Source organism: Cicer arietinum, unplaced genomic scaffold (genome assembly GCF_000331145.2).
Source record: "Cicer arietinum cultivar CDC Frontier isolate Library 1 unplaced genomic scaffold, Cicar.CDCFrontier_v2.0 Ca_scaffold_6113_v2.0, whole genome shotgun sequence".
Lineage (NCBI taxonomy): Eukaryota > Viridiplantae > Streptophyta > Magnoliopsida > Fabales > Fabaceae > Cicer > Cicer arietinum.
In genome coordinates, this window is record NW_027339760.1 from 9,951 (window position 1) to 29,672 (window position 19,722).

At 29.8% G+C, this 19,722-nt stretch overlaps 3 protein-coding genes and 1 non-coding gene across 4 annotated transcripts; 2 read left to right on the forward strand and 2 right to left on the reverse strand.

Annotated features, from left to right (window-relative positions):
* Nucleotides 1-2,195: 2,195 nt before the first annotated feature.
* LOC113785032 (small nucleolar RNA R12) lies at nt 2,196-2,274 on the reverse strand. Its single transcript, XR_003471196.1, has one exon. It is a non-coding gene; the product is annotated as a small nucleolar RNA R12 (small nucleolar RNA).
* Nucleotides 2,275-5,114: 2,840 nt separating this feature from the next.
* Nucleotides 5,115-6,104, reverse strand: LOC101505992 (uncharacterized). Its single transcript, XM_004516866.3, has 2 exons — nt 5,685-6,104; nt 5,115-5,384 (listed from the first exon to the last, which is right to left on the reverse strand). Exons 1-2 carry the CDS (start codon nt 6,030-6,032, stop codon nt 5,346-5,348), a joined length of 387 nt encoding a protein of 128 aa, XP_004516923.1. The 5' UTR covers nt 6,033-6,104; the 3' UTR covers nt 5,115-5,345.
* A 568-nt stretch (nt 6,105-6,672) lies between these two features.
* On the forward strand, nt 6,673-7,858 carry LOC101506303 (uncharacterized). The gene is made up of 2 exons (XM_004516867.3): nt 6,673-7,125; nt 7,506-7,858. The coding sequence occupies exons 1-2, from the start codon at nt 6,736-6,738 to the stop codon at nt 7,539-7,541; spliced, it is 426 nt and encodes a 141-aa protein (XP_004516924.1). The 5' UTR covers nt 6,673-6,735; the 3' UTR covers nt 7,542-7,858.
* Nucleotides 7,859-16,110: 8,252 nt separating this feature from the next.
* LOC101506628 (uncharacterized) lies at nt 16,111-16,988 on the forward strand. The gene is made up of 2 exons (XM_004516868.4): nt 16,111-16,694; nt 16,787-16,988. Exons 1-2 carry the CDS (start codon nt 16,194-16,196, stop codon nt 16,832-16,834), a joined length of 549 nt encoding a protein of 182 aa, XP_004516925.1. The 5' UTR covers nt 16,111-16,193; the 3' UTR covers nt 16,835-16,988.
* The last annotated feature ends 2,734 nt before the right edge of the window (nt 16,989-19,722 follow it).

Consider the following 19,722-nt stretch of genomic DNA (forward strand, 5'->3'; position numbering starts at 1 on the left):
TTTTAGATTTGCTTCAATAACTACAGTTTCATTTCTAGGCGTACTTCTTAATGCTTTAAAATTATAATTTATATTTGAAATTTTATATTTAATTCTGTAACATATATCGATATTAGCTACTCCTTCATTATGGTATCAGAGCTTTGTTAGAGGACTCTGAGGAATTGAATTATATTTCTTATATTTTAAACTTACGTTTTTAAAATCTTAATCATCAAAACGTTGGTCAGTTGTGGTCGATTATGTTGATAAGCCGTAAAGCCCAAGAGGGAGGTAGGTGTTCCCAGAATAGATATATTAGTGGTCCCTTGAGAAGAGAAAGATTTTGAAACCTTAAGTTTAAACTATAGAAATATGGCCTAATTCTATCTATCTATCTGTCTGTCTGTCTGCCTGTCTGTCTATATATCCATCTATCTTCAAAGTTGTGTGGTTGTTTGACTATTTATTTGTCTATCTATCTGTCTATCTATCTAGCTGTGTGTATATCTATCTATTTTTCTATCTATCTATATGATTGTCTGTCTGTTTGTCTATCTATCTGTCTGTCAGTTTTTCTGTCGGTCTGTCTGTCAGTTTGTCTGTCGGTCTATCTGTCATTTTGTTTGTCGATTTGTTTGTTTTTCTATCTGTCGGTCTGTCTATCTATCTATCTGTTTGTCTGTTTGTTGGTTTGTCTGTCTATTTGTCTGTTGGTTTGTCTGTCGGTCTCTTTGTTTGTCTGTCTGCCGGTCTCTTTGTTTGTCTGTCTGTCTGTCAGTTTATCTGTGTATCTATCTATATATCTTGGGAATTCTAGAATCATGTGGATTGTCATCTAAGGCATTACATTAGGGTGTTTGACACGCGAGTCATGTTTGTTATAATATGATATTTATATATACATATTATGTTATTGTTTGTTATCATGCCGTAATTGCTGGTGAGGAGGAAGAAGTTACTTCGAGGAGATTGATCCCTCTATGGCTGATGAGGAGGAAGAAGTTACTTCGAGGAGAGATAATGTGTCGCAAGGAACTTGTATGGTGTATGGGTCCATGTTTCATTGTTTGACGTGACCATGATGGGATAACATTCTTGGAGTAGTACTTTTGTCTAGGTGTCTGCCGAGAATACCAAGGGGGTATGAGCGATGTCTGATAGGTCTCATAGCCTCGGTGTATTTTCTATTTGTATATTGTAGACTATTGGCCCAAAAACTATTTTAGCTTGTTTGTATGTATGATGTCATTATTTATGACTCTTGTCGCTTTGTGTTACGACATAATATTTTATTAAGTTGTTTTAAAAAACAAATGCATTCGCGCTGTTAAAAATCGGGGTGTTACAGAAATCGGGGTGTTATAGTATGTCTCTTTGTTTGTATGTCTTCTATCTGTTTAATTGTCTATCTATTTATCTGTATGTCTATCTATCTGTCTATTTGTCTCTCTGCATTTTTTTTTTCACTCTTATGGCTTTGTAAAAAGAAAGATATATATTTTGTATGTCTATCTATATGTCTATTTGTCTCTCTGCATTTTTTTTGGAGTTACCTTGATGGGGTCTTTAAGTAATAAGTGTATTTACAAAATACAGTCAAACATTTTCAGTTGAGCTAATATATCAATTCAGAGTATTATTTTATATGATGTTGTTCCTGAGACTTCATCCTTAGACTTCACTCTCACTTGTGAATATTTTGGATTCTTGGCAAATTTTGAATTGTTATATTCTTGGTCCTTGCAAATATTCTTCATTTTAATTTTGTTCTATATTATTTATTTATTTATTTTTTAATTTATATCCTAATTTTTAGGGTTTTCACCATTGGTTATCTGGGCAATTAAAAATATCACGTAGGAAGTTTCTCTTCCCGCAGCCTTACATCCTCAAAAGTCCCACAATTTTAAAATACTTTTTTAAATTTTAATTCTCATCCAACTAACAAATCTATATATACATGATGAATTTTTTACAACACTAAGCTAAGTTAGTATTTCATCTCTACAATTGTCGATCTAGATAAGTTACATCTGGAATGATTAATTTAAAGAGAGTTAAAATAAAAATTAGATTTTAGAGAACTTTTGAGAATGTAAAGGTGTGGAAGGAGAAATCTACAATATTTTGAATGAATCAACAGCCAACATTAAACTTAGATTTAATGATAAATAGAAAATTTTCCGAACAAACAAAAATAAAAGTTAATATGATGTTGTCAGAAGTAGCTGGTTAATCTCACGTATAAAAATATCAATGGGAATCCGATTGATTTTTTTTCATCACTCAACATCATATATATTTCATGAATAAAACACTTACTTAAAAAACACACCAACAAAATTGATAATCATATGAAAATATAAGTGATTGAAAATGAATACTGATAGTTAGAAAAGTAAATCATAATCTTATTTGAAGAGAGAGCGAGAGAAGAAGCATTTGCGGCTCAAAAAATATTAGGGTTGTGTCGTGTTTATTTGAAAGCTTGGGGATTAATTTATAAGCAAATTTTTTTGATAATGGGCTTTTTTTATGCACAAACCATATTTAATTTGCATGGGCTTGGTTTGGACTTCATATTATTGAAAATGACCCGTAACATAATCTCCAAGGGTCAACTTTTTTTATATCTCCAAGGGTCAACTTTTTTTATATCTCCAAGGGTATATCTCTCCAATAGCAAAACTAAGCCGTAGACTTGATATCTTTGGATGACCTCCAGTCGGCTAAACCGGTGGATATCCCTCTTAAAATTAATGTTAAATATCATTGTGATGACTTTTTGTCTGATCGTTTGAAGTTCGTAGGTAGTTTTAATTACTTGACCATTAGTCGAGACAAACTATTTGTTGTCCAATAGGTAAGTCAATTTATTCACTTTTCTCGTCATCTTTACTTAGCAGCAGTTTGTTGTATAATTCAGTACTTGACAAGTACCTCTCAAAGAGGTCTTTTCTTTCCTATTGGGACAAACTCGTACATTGATTTCTTATACCGATGCTAATTGACACTCTTGTTATTGATAGGTGCATGTTTCTTGGTTCTTTGTTGATTTAATGGAAAAGTAAATATTAAAGTCAGAGTTGGTAGATCCTCAACCGAATCGAAGTAACATGATATGTCTATGGCTCGTGGTCTTTTGACTAAATTTGAATTTTCTTAAACAAAATTGATGTCTCTCTACGCTGATGTCGTTTAGATTGTTGCCAACCCTGCTTTTCATGAGTATATAAAGTATATTGAAGTGTATTGTCATTCTATTAGAGAGGCCTATGATAATCATTTTATTTCACTTGGTCACGTCAACACTCAATTGCAGATTGCAGATAGGCAATTTCGCATCTGTGACATTAGTTTCTTGTTAGCAAATTGATGTTACTTGACCCGTTGCATTAGTTTAAGTGGATGTTAACCAGGGATTAATTGTATATATTTAGTTTCCCAAATTTAGGCTACCAATATCCGTCAATACAATATTTTGTAATTATGAATTTTAAATGTCTATAATTGCTCATGTACTAGTGGAGAAAGAATGAAGAAGGCATCAAGCCAGAAATTGTGACAACACTAGTCTAATTCCGCAGGAGATTTCTCTTCAAAATGAAGTTTAGATTGAAAAAGATTTCCGGATGTCAACTATCAGTCACAATGATTTCTAAACTCTGATTTTTCAATCTGTTTTACCACCATTCCTGCCATCTATTGGTTATTTGGAAACAGTGTTTACTTAGTTGTTTTTCAATTTTGGAAAACAATGGGATGCAGATTCCTATCGTCACTTATAACGTTTGGTGATAAGAAAAACAATTGCTTTTAACAATGACATAAACTCAGATTTTGTTGTTGCTGAAGCAGAACTAGAGTATATTGGATTATGCATGTTGAATTAAAATTTACAAGGGCACTTCTTCTATGAAATTTATAATGAAATAATTGACAAAAGGAGATAAGACAAGTAGTTTCCTTTTTGTACCAAGTTCTTAAAGGATTATGTCAAAGATATCCATGCAGCTCAATAACTAATGTCTTGCAAGAGATGGAAACGCAGAATATATACTTGAATTTATGAAGCAAAAAGTAAGGTCACCCGAAAGAAAATACAAAAAACACATCCCATGCATTTTACAAAAAACATAAAACTAAAATCAACGGAATACTTAATTAGGAAGCATTGAGAGTGCAGAGCAAGACAATTTAACTAGCTCAAGACAATTTAGTTCAAAGTTCAAACATTTGCTGGTGCAGAGACATTTTTTCTATTGAATATCCAGACTCATCAAAATACCAAAAAAGCAAAAACTAATTCTAAAAATTAGGCATGGAACTAGAAATATAACTTGGAGAACAAGACACTTTGTGGTGAAGTCTTTTTTACATCCACAACTACAAGCTTTGCAAGTTAGATTCACCTGATTACATAACCCATGCAATAATAACTAGTTTCATTCAAAGACAAGCAAGAGTCAACATAAAGACCATGTTTCACCTTTTTGTCAAAATCTGGAAGGGCCAATTATAGCAGACAAATAAGTATTCATTTTATTTATGGTAAGTGAATTTTGCTATTTATTTATACCCAACATAAGTACAAGGAGTGCTAAAGTTTAGAGCCAAAAGATGATTACCAAAACACAATTTCATGGACACAAATAAAGTAACAGAACCACCTCCTAAGGCGATCCATATTCTATTTGGGATAAAACATTTGATCAGCACCAAATTGTAAATGAAACTACACTTGCATCAAAGGAATCCACATTACTTACTTACAATGCAACTACCATCAGAAAAAATTACTTATCACATATCTAAAAACACCAAGATCATTTAACAACAGCAACAACTTTGCATATAGACCAATGAGAAAGGACTCCACACTTTCTATACCATAATTTTGATACTGCTTTGGAAACAATGTGAACTACCTAATCAATCTGGTCACCAAAAGGTGATTGGAAGCATGGTTTTAAAATGTGCAATATTGCAGAATTTGAATTTTCTCCAATAACATTGCAATCGCAGTTTAGGTCGCATCATTTTCCGTAAATCCAAAGGTTTGCAGGTTGCAGCGTAATCGCAACTGGAATTTAAAACTATGATTGGAAACTAATTTGAGAACAAAAACAAAATTATATCAAACACTTATTTATATATCAAAAGATGTTATTATGCCATATGACTACTGTCAGCAACCATACTGTGTACAACACCTCTTCAATCTATGTATGTCATATTGCGTAAAAAGAAACTATCTATATATGTCTATATTCACATAATCAAGAAACTTGAATATCCAAAACAACTAAAATGAAAAAACTTGGCCATGTCACTTGTTACTTCCGCGCGCTTCACTCGCCATGTCACTTGTTCTTGAGCATAACTTGGCCAATAGCAAGTGCCTAAAATGAAAAAACAAAATTAAAGCATCACACTTTCGTACACTACTTAAACACATCGAAGTCGAAAATTTTTCAATTTCATTTTTCTTTTACTAAACATGCATCAATTTCATCAACAAATTATATATGGAAAGAGTAATTCTCCACTCATTGTCAAGAAAATAAAGAAAGGCTAATGAAATTGCAACGCCTTTTCTTATCAAGAAAATTAAACGAAAATAAATAAATTGATGATTATAGATTTAATCCTAATTAAATTCGCTCAAAGAACAAAGAACAAAGAATTAGAAGAACACGTACGATTCCAACGAAAACACCAAGACCGATGAGGAGTGTTTTGAAGGGAAGTAAATCGATTTGTACAACTTCAGGAGGAGATTTAAACGGTGGTTGAGGTTCTTTCTTCACTTCATGAGGTTCTTTTTTTCCTCTTCGATCAGGAGGAGAGTTAGGCGGTGGTGGTGGAGGTGAGCGTGGTGGCGGTGGTGGTGGTGGCTGTGGTCGTTGACGTGGAAAATGCAGTGGCGGTAGACGTAGTATTTTTTGCATGTCAAGTACATATTGTTTATCATCTATTGCTATGTCAACATTTCCATACCATGGCATCGATGACTCCTCAATGCTTATTGCTCGACACAGAGTTTCCATTTCTCAATAACAATGGTATTTGCTCAAAATGCTACTATAGCTAGAATGTTACTGTGAATTTTTGATACTCGTATAGTCGTATAGATCATTATATAGCGACGTTTTGATTTGTACGCTAACTAGCTTTACAACTAACTCTTAACTGACTTCTAACCGTTAACTTCTCTGGTTAGTTAGTTAACCACCCACCCTCCTTCATAACTGAACTGGCACTTCACACTAGTATAGTAGTGTGTTCAACAAGCTTGTTAGTTTTAGTATATATATGTAGCATGTTTAATGATGAATTTTGTCTTCTTCTTCTTCTTCTTCTTCTCATGAGTTTGTGTTCTAGAATAAATATTATGTATATATGTATCATGTCATTATGCCATATGACTGTGATGAGCATCCATAAAAGTACATATGTTGATTTTCCAGTTCCATGTCCAAGTCTCCATACCATGGCATGGATGATGCTTCGAACCATGGTTTTACAACTAATTCTAACTGACTTCTAACGGTTAACTTCACTGGTTAGTTAGTTAACGACACCCATCCTGCTTGATAACTAGAGTGACACTAGTGTAGTGTGTTCAACAAGCTTGGCAATTTGTGTATATAAATCTAACATAAGTCATAAATCATAAATAACATTTCACTCTTGGAAGAAACATTAAGATCGATCGACTTTTCATTTTTGAGAATCTGAAAATTAACCAACATGAATAAACAGAATAGTCCTCGATCTAAACCCATTAACATCCGCCGTCTGAAGTTAGAAGACCCACCGGACATGCCATCACCACATCCGCCGTCTGATTCTCCTTTACGAAGGATGGCACCACTCTCTCCTCTAAGGGAACGGCCTAATTCTCCTTTTCCGTCACCACCTTCGTCTCCATCGCCACCAAGCTCTCCTCTAAGCTCACAACCTAACTCTCCTCTAAGCTCACAACCTAACTCTCCTCGGCCACTGCTTCAACCACTTATTTCGCAACCATCATCACCACCCACTCCGCAATCACCGCCACCCCCTCCAAAAAAACAATTCGTCAGCAACTTCGTACGCGGCTTAATCATAATCGATGTGCTCGGTGTATGCTTTGCACTGGTACGGTGTTCTTGTTCTTTCATCTTTCTTTTCTTTCTCATTAATCTATACATTTCTCTATATCTATAAATATATAAAAAATGAACATAAAGACAGATGATAGTGTTGTTGGTGTAATCGACGTTATGTTTTCAATCACCTAATAATTCGTTAGGATCACATCTGAAATAGTATATTCATTGTTCAATATATTAGTTATGATATATTCTTTGCATTTTGATTATGAAGACCTTTTCTAGAATTATGTATCGAGATTCTAGAATATCACAGAATTAATTTCAATAACATTATGTAAGAAGTTTCATTTTATTTTTTTAATTTTTTAAAACAGAGTAGTTTCATTTTATTTGTCCCTAATTAATTGTGTTTCTATGTTTCAGGCGTGGTATATTTTTCGTAGGTCATGGAACTCATGATCACTGGTTGGATTGGTTTAGCAATTTCAAGCACATGTCACATGAGACCGATGTGGAATATGGTCATGTTTTTAGAATTGATGTTTTGATTTTCCTAGTTAATTAGTAGATTGAAGAGGTGTTACATGAACATAGACATATTATAGATAGTTCATGTTGACGAAGTATATGACATATATAGATTGAGGAGGTACACGATATATGGATGCTGACTAGTGACTGTGATATGGTATAATAATGACATCTGTTGATATGAATATTCATTTTGTTGATTTTATGTTTTCAAATTAGTTGATATATTTGGTATATGGTCTCTATCTGCTGCAATATTTTATAGGGAAAAGTTTCAGCTTACATATATCTCAAACTTAACCTCTCAGACAGAGGACTTACTATCCTTAATTTCTAATTTAAAAAATTATATATTAATTCTATAAACTTATATGGTCTTGTGGATAAATGATTCATCACAAATGATGTGTGACATACTCAATTTAATAAAAAATTTACAGTATGTGAAGCTTTCATCTGAATTTGGTATTTGGACATTGTGTGTTCAATGGAGGCATTACTATCATTAGGAATGGGAATCATATCAAAAATGGGGACTGAGTGGAGGAACAAGGCTTATTTGCTTGTGATGCAAGTGTAGTTTCATTTCCTGTGTGTAGTTGCACTCAACAACATTCATGTGTGTTTTTTAAAGAGTTAATTACACGTATAGAGTTTGATCCCGTCGTTTTTTGTCTCAATTTTTTTGTTTAAGTAAATCTTTTTAGAATTAGTTTTTAGATACCAACATTTATTTAAATAAGACTTAAAAGATATTTTTTTAGTTGCTTTTATAATTTCTATGAATTTAGTTACGTTCACAATAAATCCAAAAAACCTAGAATTATATTCATTCATTTAAATTAATAACGATTATAAGAAATGAAATGTGGAACAAATACAGTGTTGCACTAGGACAACGAAATTGCGAAAAAACAGAAAACAAAAATTATATTATTTACCTAAAAAATACATTTTTTATTATTTATTCCTCAATAATTAACCGCAAAGATCGAAATCAATCTAAACATATTAGAATTTCACATGATTTCACATAGGTGTACCATTAACTGTTTTTGTTTTTCTTTTCACCTTATGGTTGCTTTCATTAACTTTCTATCATATCTAATTAACTTATCTTAACAACATAATCACAAACTCTTTAAATAACATATCAATATGCAGGAAATCCAATAAAGAATATGAAATTAGAGAAATTCCACCTTAAAATTTTGCCAACAATACACTAGAGAAAAGAATAGTTAAGAATATACTTTGAAATATATAAGGACCATGAAGTGTAAATCTAACGACGAAGTACACTAATAATTCATTATCCAACATTTACAAACATCAACTATTTACATAGAATTTATCTAAAATATAGAAACAAGTATTTGCAATTCATGCAACCATCGATGACATATCGACTACAAGTTTTGATGAAATTTAACTGGATTTGAAAAATGTCTCTCAAAATTAAACCAAGACAACCAACAATACAACCTCATGCAACATTGCATCAAAGTATCCTCCACTGACGTATCACATAATATTTTAACTCCTCTACCCCCATTCTAACTATCACATAAATTTTTTTTTTTTTTAAGTTCAAGATCTATTTGAGGGTGTCAGATTATACTGCCGCAATTTCATTAATTATGTTTGATAAAAAGCTAAAAAACTCTTAAACACAATAACATCTTGATTTTTGAAGCAAGGGAACAATTCAGACAAACCATCCACTCTTCAAAATCTTTTTAACCATACATTGATTTTTTAAATAAGGTTGTTTGTTCGAACCTTGAACGAAGGCTCCCAAATATACACGATCACAAAATCTTTTGTCACAACTAACATTCTACCCAATCAAGCCAACAATAGCCATATAGGTTTGACATTTACAACTTTTTATAATCTAATTTTTAAACACATTAGCTAAAAATTGTGTAATAGATATAATGAATTGTATTTAGTCTGTGGCAACACTGTTCAGAAAAAAATCTTACAGTACAATTTTTGTGAGACAAAATTTAGAAACATAAACAATAAAAAAATATATATAACAAAATAGTAATCTTTTTTTATAAATAAAATAAAATAACAATGACATATTCAAATAAATTTAGTGTCCGATTGTTCCATATACACCAAAAAGTTGTTAGAAGCAACACCAACAAAATTGTACACATCAAATATAGAAATAAAAACTCGCGGTTGCTTCAATTCTATCTCCCTAAGAATATGAAAGACAGATTTGTTAATACACAAATAATATAATTTAAAATTTGAATTTACACATCTTTTTTTCAAACATCGGATGAGAAAGATAAACACAAAATGAATAAGGAATATTTGGTAAAGAAAAGTTAAAAATGATTTGTGTAACATGAATGATATTTACAAAGGAGACGCAAAAAATGAGAGGAAGAGAGACGGTTGACCGAGAAGGCGAATTAAAAAGGAAAGTTGATGGCACTAAAAGAATTTTTAAAATAAAATGAATTTTTTAATTAAATTAATTTAAAGCGGTGTTGCTAAATTAGTGTTTAAAAAACAATTACCTTAAAAAAACTGTCAAACAGAATTTCTGGGAATGAAATTGAGTACTGTGACTAAACTCTCGAACCAATACTATTTTGCAAATTCAAATTGAATTGGTGTCCGGTTGTTCTATATTCTCCGGAGTTAGACGCAACACCAAGTGAACAAAAGTTGTACACAACTCTCTCACGAATAGTAGTCTCAAATCGAGAAATAAGAGCTTTTCACATTGTTGTTTGAATTTTATGACCCTAACAATATGAAACACAAGTTTGTTAAATTAATAACATAACAAATAAGTTTGTGTATAATTTAAAATTTGAATTTATAAAACAAAGAGTTAAATCTTGTCATCCATCATCAATACAATTTTCATCGCATAAAATTTATGTTTGATATTCAGATCAGACAGAAACCATAATCGCACGATTCTAACAACCAAATTCCAGACTCCTTTTTTGGAGAAATTGAAGTAATAAAATCTGATTTTTTGTCGGACATTGGATAAAGATAAACAAAAAAATAAATAACGAATTTTTAAAATAGAAAAAATTAAGAGGAAACTGTGTACAATGAGATAATGCGAATGATATTTATAAAAGAGACACGGAAAATGAGAGATTATTGAGGATATACGGTTAATGGATGACGACGAATTAAAAAAGAAAATTGGAAAACAATTAGTAAAATAAAATAAATTTTTTAATTAATTTGAAACTGTGCTTGATAAAGTAGTGTTTAAAAACAATTACCTTAAAAAACTATCAAGTAATAGTGTCCTGTATATTTTTAATTAATTCTGCTTATTTTTTAATTAGTCATTAACTTCTCAACAATGCATCATCAGGTATAAAGTCGTGGTATAATCGAAGTTTTATTTTTTTCTTAAAAAAAAAATCTTTTATTTTTAATTCATTTTTCTTATTTTTTTAACTGGCCATTAACTCACCTTTTATTTTTAATTCATTCTTCTTATTTATTTAACTGCCATTAACTCGCCTTTTATTTTTAATTCATTATTCTTATTTATTTAACTGTCCATTAACTTAACTGGCCATTAACTTCTCAACCACCGCATACAATTACCTTCAAAAACTGTTAAGAATCGTGGTGGTGTATTGTATTTTATTTTTAATTTTTTAATTGTCTACTAAATTCTCAATGCATCACGTACATGATGTAATTGGAAGTTTTAATTTTTTCTTTCTTATTTTTTTATTTTTTTTATTTTTAATTCATTCTTCCTAATTTTTTAATTGGTCAATAACTTTTTAAAGGACACATGAGATATTATCTATACATTATAATAAAGCAAACATGATAAATTGGCAAGTTTGACACGTGTCAACAAACTAGAGTGTTAAGAAAATATAAGTTTCTATTAATAGAAATAATACGTGTTTATTCTTGAGAAGTTAATGGCCAATTAAAAAAATAAAAGGAATGAATTAAAAATAAAAAGCTTTTTTTTGTAAGAAAAGCATAAAACTTCTGTTAGATCACGATCTTTGTCCACGATACAATTTAATGGTCAATTAAAAAATTAAAAATAAAATACAATACACCACGACTTACAGTTTTTTCATGTATCCGTTGAGAAGTTAATGACCAATTAAAAAATAAAAAAAATAAATTAAAAATAAAAGATTTTTTAAGACAAAAATAAAACTTCTATTACATGAGAAATGCAGAAGTGAATGACCAATTAAAAATAAAATATAATGCACGACCTGACATTTCACATTTCACGGTTGAGAATTGAGTGGCCAATTGAAAGGTAATCTATACAATATAATATCTTTTTTTAGAATAAAATTAAACTTATGTTACACACGACTTTGTAGATGCGTCGGTTGAAAAGTTAGTGGCCAATTAAAAAAATAAAAGAATGGATTAAAAATACACTACACCACTACTTGAGGTTTAACTATTGAGAATTTAGTGGCCAGTTAAAAAAGAATAATAACAGCAAAATACAGTCACTAACACCATTGACAGTTTTTGTAATTGTTTTTTAAACGCTACTTTAGCAACCACCCGCTTTAAATTAATTTAATTAAAAAAATTATTTTATTTTACGAATTCTTTGAATACTCCGTTAACCGTCTATCTTTGTTACTCTCTCATTTCTTGCGTCTCCCTTATAAATATCATTCATATTATTTATGTATACACAATTCTTTTACGCTTTCTTTATCAAAGCTTTCTTATTCATCTTTATTCAATGTCTGAAACAAAAATCATATCTTGTTGCTTCAATTTCTCCAAGAAATGAGTCATGGAATTTGGTTGTTAGAGGTGTGCGAATGTGGTTTTTGTCTTGTTCTCCTCAATGTTAAACAAAACTTTTATGCAATGGAGATAGTACTGAGATTAATATTCGTGAGCTTTTATTTATCGAATTAAGATTAATATTCCTGGTGAAACTATGTATTTGTTCGTGTTGCACCTAACAATATGTTCACACGAATTAATTACTTGAATTGGTAAATTTTTTTCAATCTATGATTGTTATTTTATATTGTTTTGTTATGCATATATATATTTTGTATTGTTTATGTTTCTTAATTTTGTATGTGTATATGTATATTTCTATCATCTTATATAACATTTGTCTTAATAACTCCGATTTTAAATTCACTCATAAATAGTTAACAAATTATTCATTTGTATATTTATATTTTTATTCTCTTATACAAGATTTGTCTTAATAACTCCGATTTTAAATTCTCATAAATAATTGTTGCACGTCCTAATAATTTTGATTATAAGTTGTCTAATAAATAATTTATTTAAATAAATATAAAATTTATTTAGAGCCATGAATTCAATTAAATTTTCAGAATATTGAAGAGAAAAATAATAATTTATTTAAGAAAATATAAAATTTATGTAGGAATTAAAGAAACAATTCACTTCATCGATTTCAAACACTATTTTATCAAATTTAAAAACTACTATACTATACATTTTATATTCTAAATTTATTATTAAATATCACGCAAATTCAAAAAAATTCAAAAGATTCATGAAAGATTAATGAAGACTAACATGCAAATTCAAAGATAAAAGATACTCATAGTTTTTATGTGTATTGTAACTTTTTGTTTGTAACGGGAAAATTATTTTTCTTTAGTATTTTGTGAGTAGTACTAAACTGAAAGATATTTTGCCCACTTATACAGCAAAGGCTGAATAATAAAAATAAAAATTCATTATTAAGTTACTTACTCATCTTTACATTTACTTATTTTATATATGTCCATGTCCATTATTTTAAAAATTCTTATTTCATCTAATCTAATTATTTAATATTTTTTAATAATTATTGTTTTTATTTGTTTAAAATTAAAAGTATTGTTTTGTAATAAGTTTTTTGGAAAGAAATAAAATTCTTTGTAGAATTAAAAAATAAGGCATTTTTAATATCAATAAAATAAAATTTATAAAATTTGATATATATATATATATATATATATATATATATATAAACTAATATAATAATTTATTTATTAAAATCGTTGTTTCCGTGCGACGCACGGGTTACGAACTAGTTTCTATTAATAGAAACTTGATATATTCCTAACATTCTATTTGGTTGACATGTGGCAAACTTGCCAAATTATCATCTTGCTTTATTATAATGTATAGATTTTTAATTTTTTAATTGGTCACTAAATTCTCAATGCATCACGTACAAAGGTCGTGATGTAATTGGAAGTTTTATTTTTTTCTTTCTTAATTTTTTATTTTTTTTTATTTTTAATTCATTCTTCTTAATTTTTTAATTAGTCAATAACTTTTTAACTGACGTAGATATTATTTCTATTAATAGAAATTTGATATATTCCTAACTTTCTATTTGACTAACACGTAGCAATCTTGCCAAATTATCATTTGTTTTATTATAATTTGTTTTATTATAATGTATAGATTAGAAAATTAACCAACATGAGTAGTAATACTCCATCATTATTGGCTGTTAGAATTGCACGACGGAGTACTATACCAGACCCATTGGAAATGCCATCACCACATCCTCCGATCGATTCTCTTTTACGAGCGCCGAGGTCGCCACACTCTCCGCCACCGTCGATGCCCTACTCTTCATCTCCGTCTCCGTCACCCCAAACTCTCCATCATCACCGTCTCTATCACCAACATCACCACTCTGTCCATCAACAACTGATATTTTTGAAAGGAACCTCTCAGATCAATTGGCACAACCTTCACCAACCTGTCATGATCATTATCAAAGTTTCTACTACAAGATCACAATCATCATCTTTCTTGTTCTTTTTTTTGGTTACGCTGTAAGGAGTTCATTTTCTTTGCTCTTGCTCATGTAATTCTACTACAAGATATATATCTGCATTTTCAAATAAATAAATATAATGAATTGGTTGGAGTTCTTTCTGCATTGTGTGATAATTAATTATTGTTGTTTCAGGTGTATAAATTTTTCAAAGATATAATGAATTTCAAAATTTAGAAGTCATTGAAGCTGATCAAGTGAATCTGTGGTGACGGCGTACCCCTAAACAGTCGTATATAATCACATTTATGTTTGTTACATTTTTAGGAGATATAACTAATAGAAATGGGATTCACATTGAAAAGAGTCTATATAATCACATTTATTCATAAATAAAATGTTGTGATTACATTTGTTCATAAATAAATTGTCAATATAATTTATTCTTTAAAATGCTTTTAATTTTTTAAGCAAAGCCAAAATTTAGATATTTCAAACTATGTGATTAAAATGGAGACCATATCACGTGATGCGGCAAATCGTATAAGAACGCTTTAGCCGCATCAAACAACGATGAGCTATGTAATTATCAAACAATTTATATTTCAATTTATTTTGCTTTTGTATCATAGATTTAGAATGTGTTTTAAAGAATTAATGATATGTTGAAGTGATAGAAAGTTGATAATAAGATATTACAGATAAAATAGAAGATATGTAAGATAAAGAATTAATGATATGTTGAAGTGATAGGAGTTGCATGATTCTTGAAATCCGAGTCTAAATCGAAAACGAATAGAAGGAATTAGTCTACAGGTGAGAGGGGATTATTGACTAAACTTCATTAATAGGTTCAACGTTTAAATTGCACAAGGTTTTTAATCAAATCCAAGTCCTCCTAAGTCCTAACACTAATATGATTACAGATCTTCTACAACATTCTTAATCAAATACGATTCCGCCTAACACCAAATCTTTCATCCATCTTTAGAATTAATCAACCTATTGTGTTGTTGGTTTTGAATCATGAGGAGGTGGTCGATGTGCTAAATGTTTGTCGTGGTCTTGGTTTATCAATTGAGAGGGTAGGAATAAATCCTTAGTTTTGCGAATTGGTGGAATAGTCCAATAGTTTGCCTTCAAATAAATTGTTTCATTATAATGATTTTTTGAGTTTCCTTATACTTTCTATAATTTGTTTTTCTTATATAAAAAAAAATTAATACCAGAGTGTACTTCCATCACTTACTAATGTTAATTGCTAATTTATTTTATTTTGTGTCACTACAAATTCTAATTCTACTTATTACAAATCTACAAATTGGCCTTGTAAGAAGAAATTTATGTATTAAATCAAACATTGGTTGAAAGCGGTAAATTAAAAACAGAGGACCTTCTTATATTATATAACTGACATATTTGTTAACCATTTGAAACTCAATCTTGTCTATATATTCCCTTTTTAATAAATACTGTTTTAGAAAAAGCTTCAAATATACCCGCACAACCATTTTATATTTAATTATAAAAACATACACGTAAAAACACCCAGAAATAAGGAGAAAAAAAAATTTAATATGATTAAATTCCAACGTTTCATTAACAGAGAGTTAGTTATGCGTTGGTTAACTAACTAACAAACTAGCAAAAACCGTTATGTCAATTAGTTACTTTTAAACCTCCCGAGCATATCCATATCATACATTATACATAACACATTTAATCACTAAAATTGCACTGCTAAATATCTCTTTCAAAACCGTATTGCATTGCTCTCTCTTGAAAAAACAAAAACCCCTGTCATGGCTGATCAACAACCTGCTGCACCGGAAATTGCTGATCAACAACTTGCACCACCGGAAATGGCTGATCAACAACCTGCTGCACCGGAAATTGCTGATCAACAACTTGCACCACCGGAAATGGCTGATCAACAACCTGCTGCACCGGAAATTGCTGATCAACAACTTGCACCACCGGAAATGGCTGATCAACAACCTGCTGCACCGGAAATTGCTGATCAACAACTTGCACCACCGGAAATGGCTGATCAACAACCTGCTGCACCGGAAATTGCTGATCAACAACTTGCTCCACCGGAAATGGCTGATCAACAACCTGGTTCACCGGTCACGTCTGATACTTTATACAGATCATTAAAGCCACTATTCTATTATAGGACGACGAGGAGAAGGCTCATTCCGACTGAACCATACGTTGATGTAACCTTTCTACAAGACACGCAACCGTGTTCTGAATTGTGTTGCTTAAGATCATGCTATTCTGTTGTTTGTTGCTGCGTGGTATGCTAGCTGTTCTTTCTCTTTTCTTTCTTAATTGTTATGAATTTATTTTTTTTATCTTGCTTAATTGTAATGGTTATAACTGTTTTCAGGCGTATGGGATATACATATATCTAACAACTGAACGAAAGAAGAAGTGACTGGCTGTATACTACACACGAGTTTCTTTACCTTGTTAAATTCGAATGATCATTTTATTTTTAGGCAATATGATCATTTACATGTCCTTTTATTTTTCTCTGTAAGCTACACATTGGTTATAAAATAAATGAGTTGATATATTTTGTCCTCAAATTAGCTCATATATGTATATAGTCTATTTTCTACTCTTGCAATTTTTACCTTGCAGCTTGCAAGAAAGTTCTTTTTTTTTTTATATGAAAGAAAGTTCTTTTTTTAAGTCATAAAGAAAGTTCTTCTTAATACAAACTTAGCTTAAAGTGAATTTTTGTATTAAGAAATATAACAAATAAAAGAAAGAGAAAATTATTTTGTCAAAGAATGGAGCTACATGAAACTAGAGATTGCCCGCACACGAATTGAACGAACGCCTCTGTCATGCTTTATTTGCTTCACAATCACTATTTGCCGTATTTTACATACGACAATAATCACTTTACAAATCTTAGTAAAAAACAGTTGCGTCGGCAAAAAAAAAAATGGCTTTGCCAATATTCCTACTGCATATTTCTTTAAAGTAAAATAGAAAGAAAAAAAAAATCATAAATAGAAAATCGTTTTAACAAATTTTCGTTTTTCTTTCTTTTCATATTTAGTACCACAATTTTAAAAATTCTACATTTATTTTGATGCACCAAGGTATTATTCAAGTCAATATGTAATATAAATATCTTATTGATTTTAAAGTATGCTTCCTACAGAGATATTGTGATGATAATACTAAAAGGAAAATTAATTTGAAGTATTCAAAATAAAAGTGTATCTTTTTTAAGAATTTAATTAATATATATTGTCAATCTAATTTTTTTTTAATAATATTTTCAGTTTATCACAACCATTAATTTGTTAAAAGTATTTGATTTTTATTATAACTACTTTTAAAGTTACGAGACATATTCACGTAAAAATTTTCACGACATTAAACGTTTTTTTAATAAAATAATCAAAGAACATTTAAATTTGTAATAAAAATAAAACGTGAGAGAGAGACTTAATGGGACACCAACGCATCTTCATAGTCACTCTGAATCGGTATTTGTTGATAAAACAAAAATAAAAAGAGAGAGTAAGTGTTTGTCTGATTCATATTCAAAAACTCTATTTTAGTATTTTAATATTTTAAAATTAAAAAATTTATTTTTAAAAACTATTTTTAATATTATACTTTTTAAAATAAAAAATGAAAAACAGAAAAATAGTGTTTTATTTTATTTTTTTTAGTTTTTTTTATCTCTCTAATAAATAACTGTTTTAAAAATTGGAGTTGCCAAACAAATTTTTTTAAAATTATTTATAAAATAGTTGTCAGAAAACTAAAAAGTAAAACACAATCAAACAAACCATAAATCATTCGTGAACTTGTAATGAAAATATTGTGGTTAACTTTAGCATTTTTCTTTGTCAAATTATTCCTACTAATTATTGACATGTTTTCTACTAACATAAATGCAAATTAAGATTAATATTTTTGAAGTAGTATATAAAATAATATTTAAAAAATATAATTAAAAAACATAATTAAATTTGCATTGGAAAATAAAGACAACATACATTTTGAATTTTTTTTTTACTAAAGTGACTATTTATTTTAAAATAACGGAACTATATTTCAACAAAAAATGAATGGTATGTAACTCCATTTCTTATGCGTTTCTTCTTCTTTATTCTTGACTTAGGTATGAGTACTTACATTTCTTTTGTGATGAGTTTAGTTGAATTTGGAGAACATTGAAAAAGTTCTACATTTATTAGAATTGTATAAGAAGAATGAGTTCAAGGCTATATATATGGCTCTAGTACTTCATTATAAATTGCACCAATTAGAAACTCTTTAAGTTTGTATCTGAATCTTTTCTTTTATACTCTTGTATTATAGTGTTGCGAGATATAGTTCAAATATTTGCTATGTAGTATGTGAATGTACTCGGGGGAGCCATGAGGTGTTTTGAAAAGTATATGTGTTGTAACAATTTTTACATAATGTTATTTTTTGGTTGCCATTTATGACAATGGTCATGGTTTTTTCTCCAGATTTAGAGTTTTCACATTATTTTCTTGTGTTTTGATTGTTATTTAAATTTATCTCTTTGCTTATTTTTCTAACATCTATTATCAGAGTTTTTGGTATGGTCTAGGAAAATAGACTTCTTTATATGCTTTATGGTTGCAATTTTGTTTGATCTTCCTTATCAGTAAAGAAGGATTATATTGTACAATTGTTATTTAGGCAATATTCTAACTAAGAAACAACTTGGTCATTACGTGGTCATTTGTGACTTGCCTATCTTTCCTTAAAACCTAGCTAGTGCACGCACTACAAGAAAAAATTCATATTAAGACGAAATTATGGGACAACAATTGTATTTCCATGCATGGAACAAACCTAAATGTCTCACTGTGAATAAGATCGTGCATGATCTGATTAATGAGAATGTAATGCACTTGAGATGTTATGTATGCAATGCCTTGATAATAATATGTTTTCAATGAATCATTACTCCATAACACTTATAATAACTTAAAAATATATTCAAAATCAAGTGGGAATTAAATCAAGAGGCATAACTCTTGACTAAAGACGATGCATTTTGAAGTAACAGATCAGAGGCAACATGACCGGAGGCAAACTCTAATCAGAGGCAAACTCTAACCAGAGGCAGCATGACCAGAAGCATATAGGTCATAGGCATCATAATTAGAGTTAGAGGATATATGACCAAAGACAGAGTCAGAGAATACATGTCCAGAGGCAGAATCGGAAGCATATGTGTCTAGAGGCATAATTAGAAGATTCGCATCCAAAAGCAGAATTAGAGGATACATGTTTAGAGGAATAATCAGAGCATAT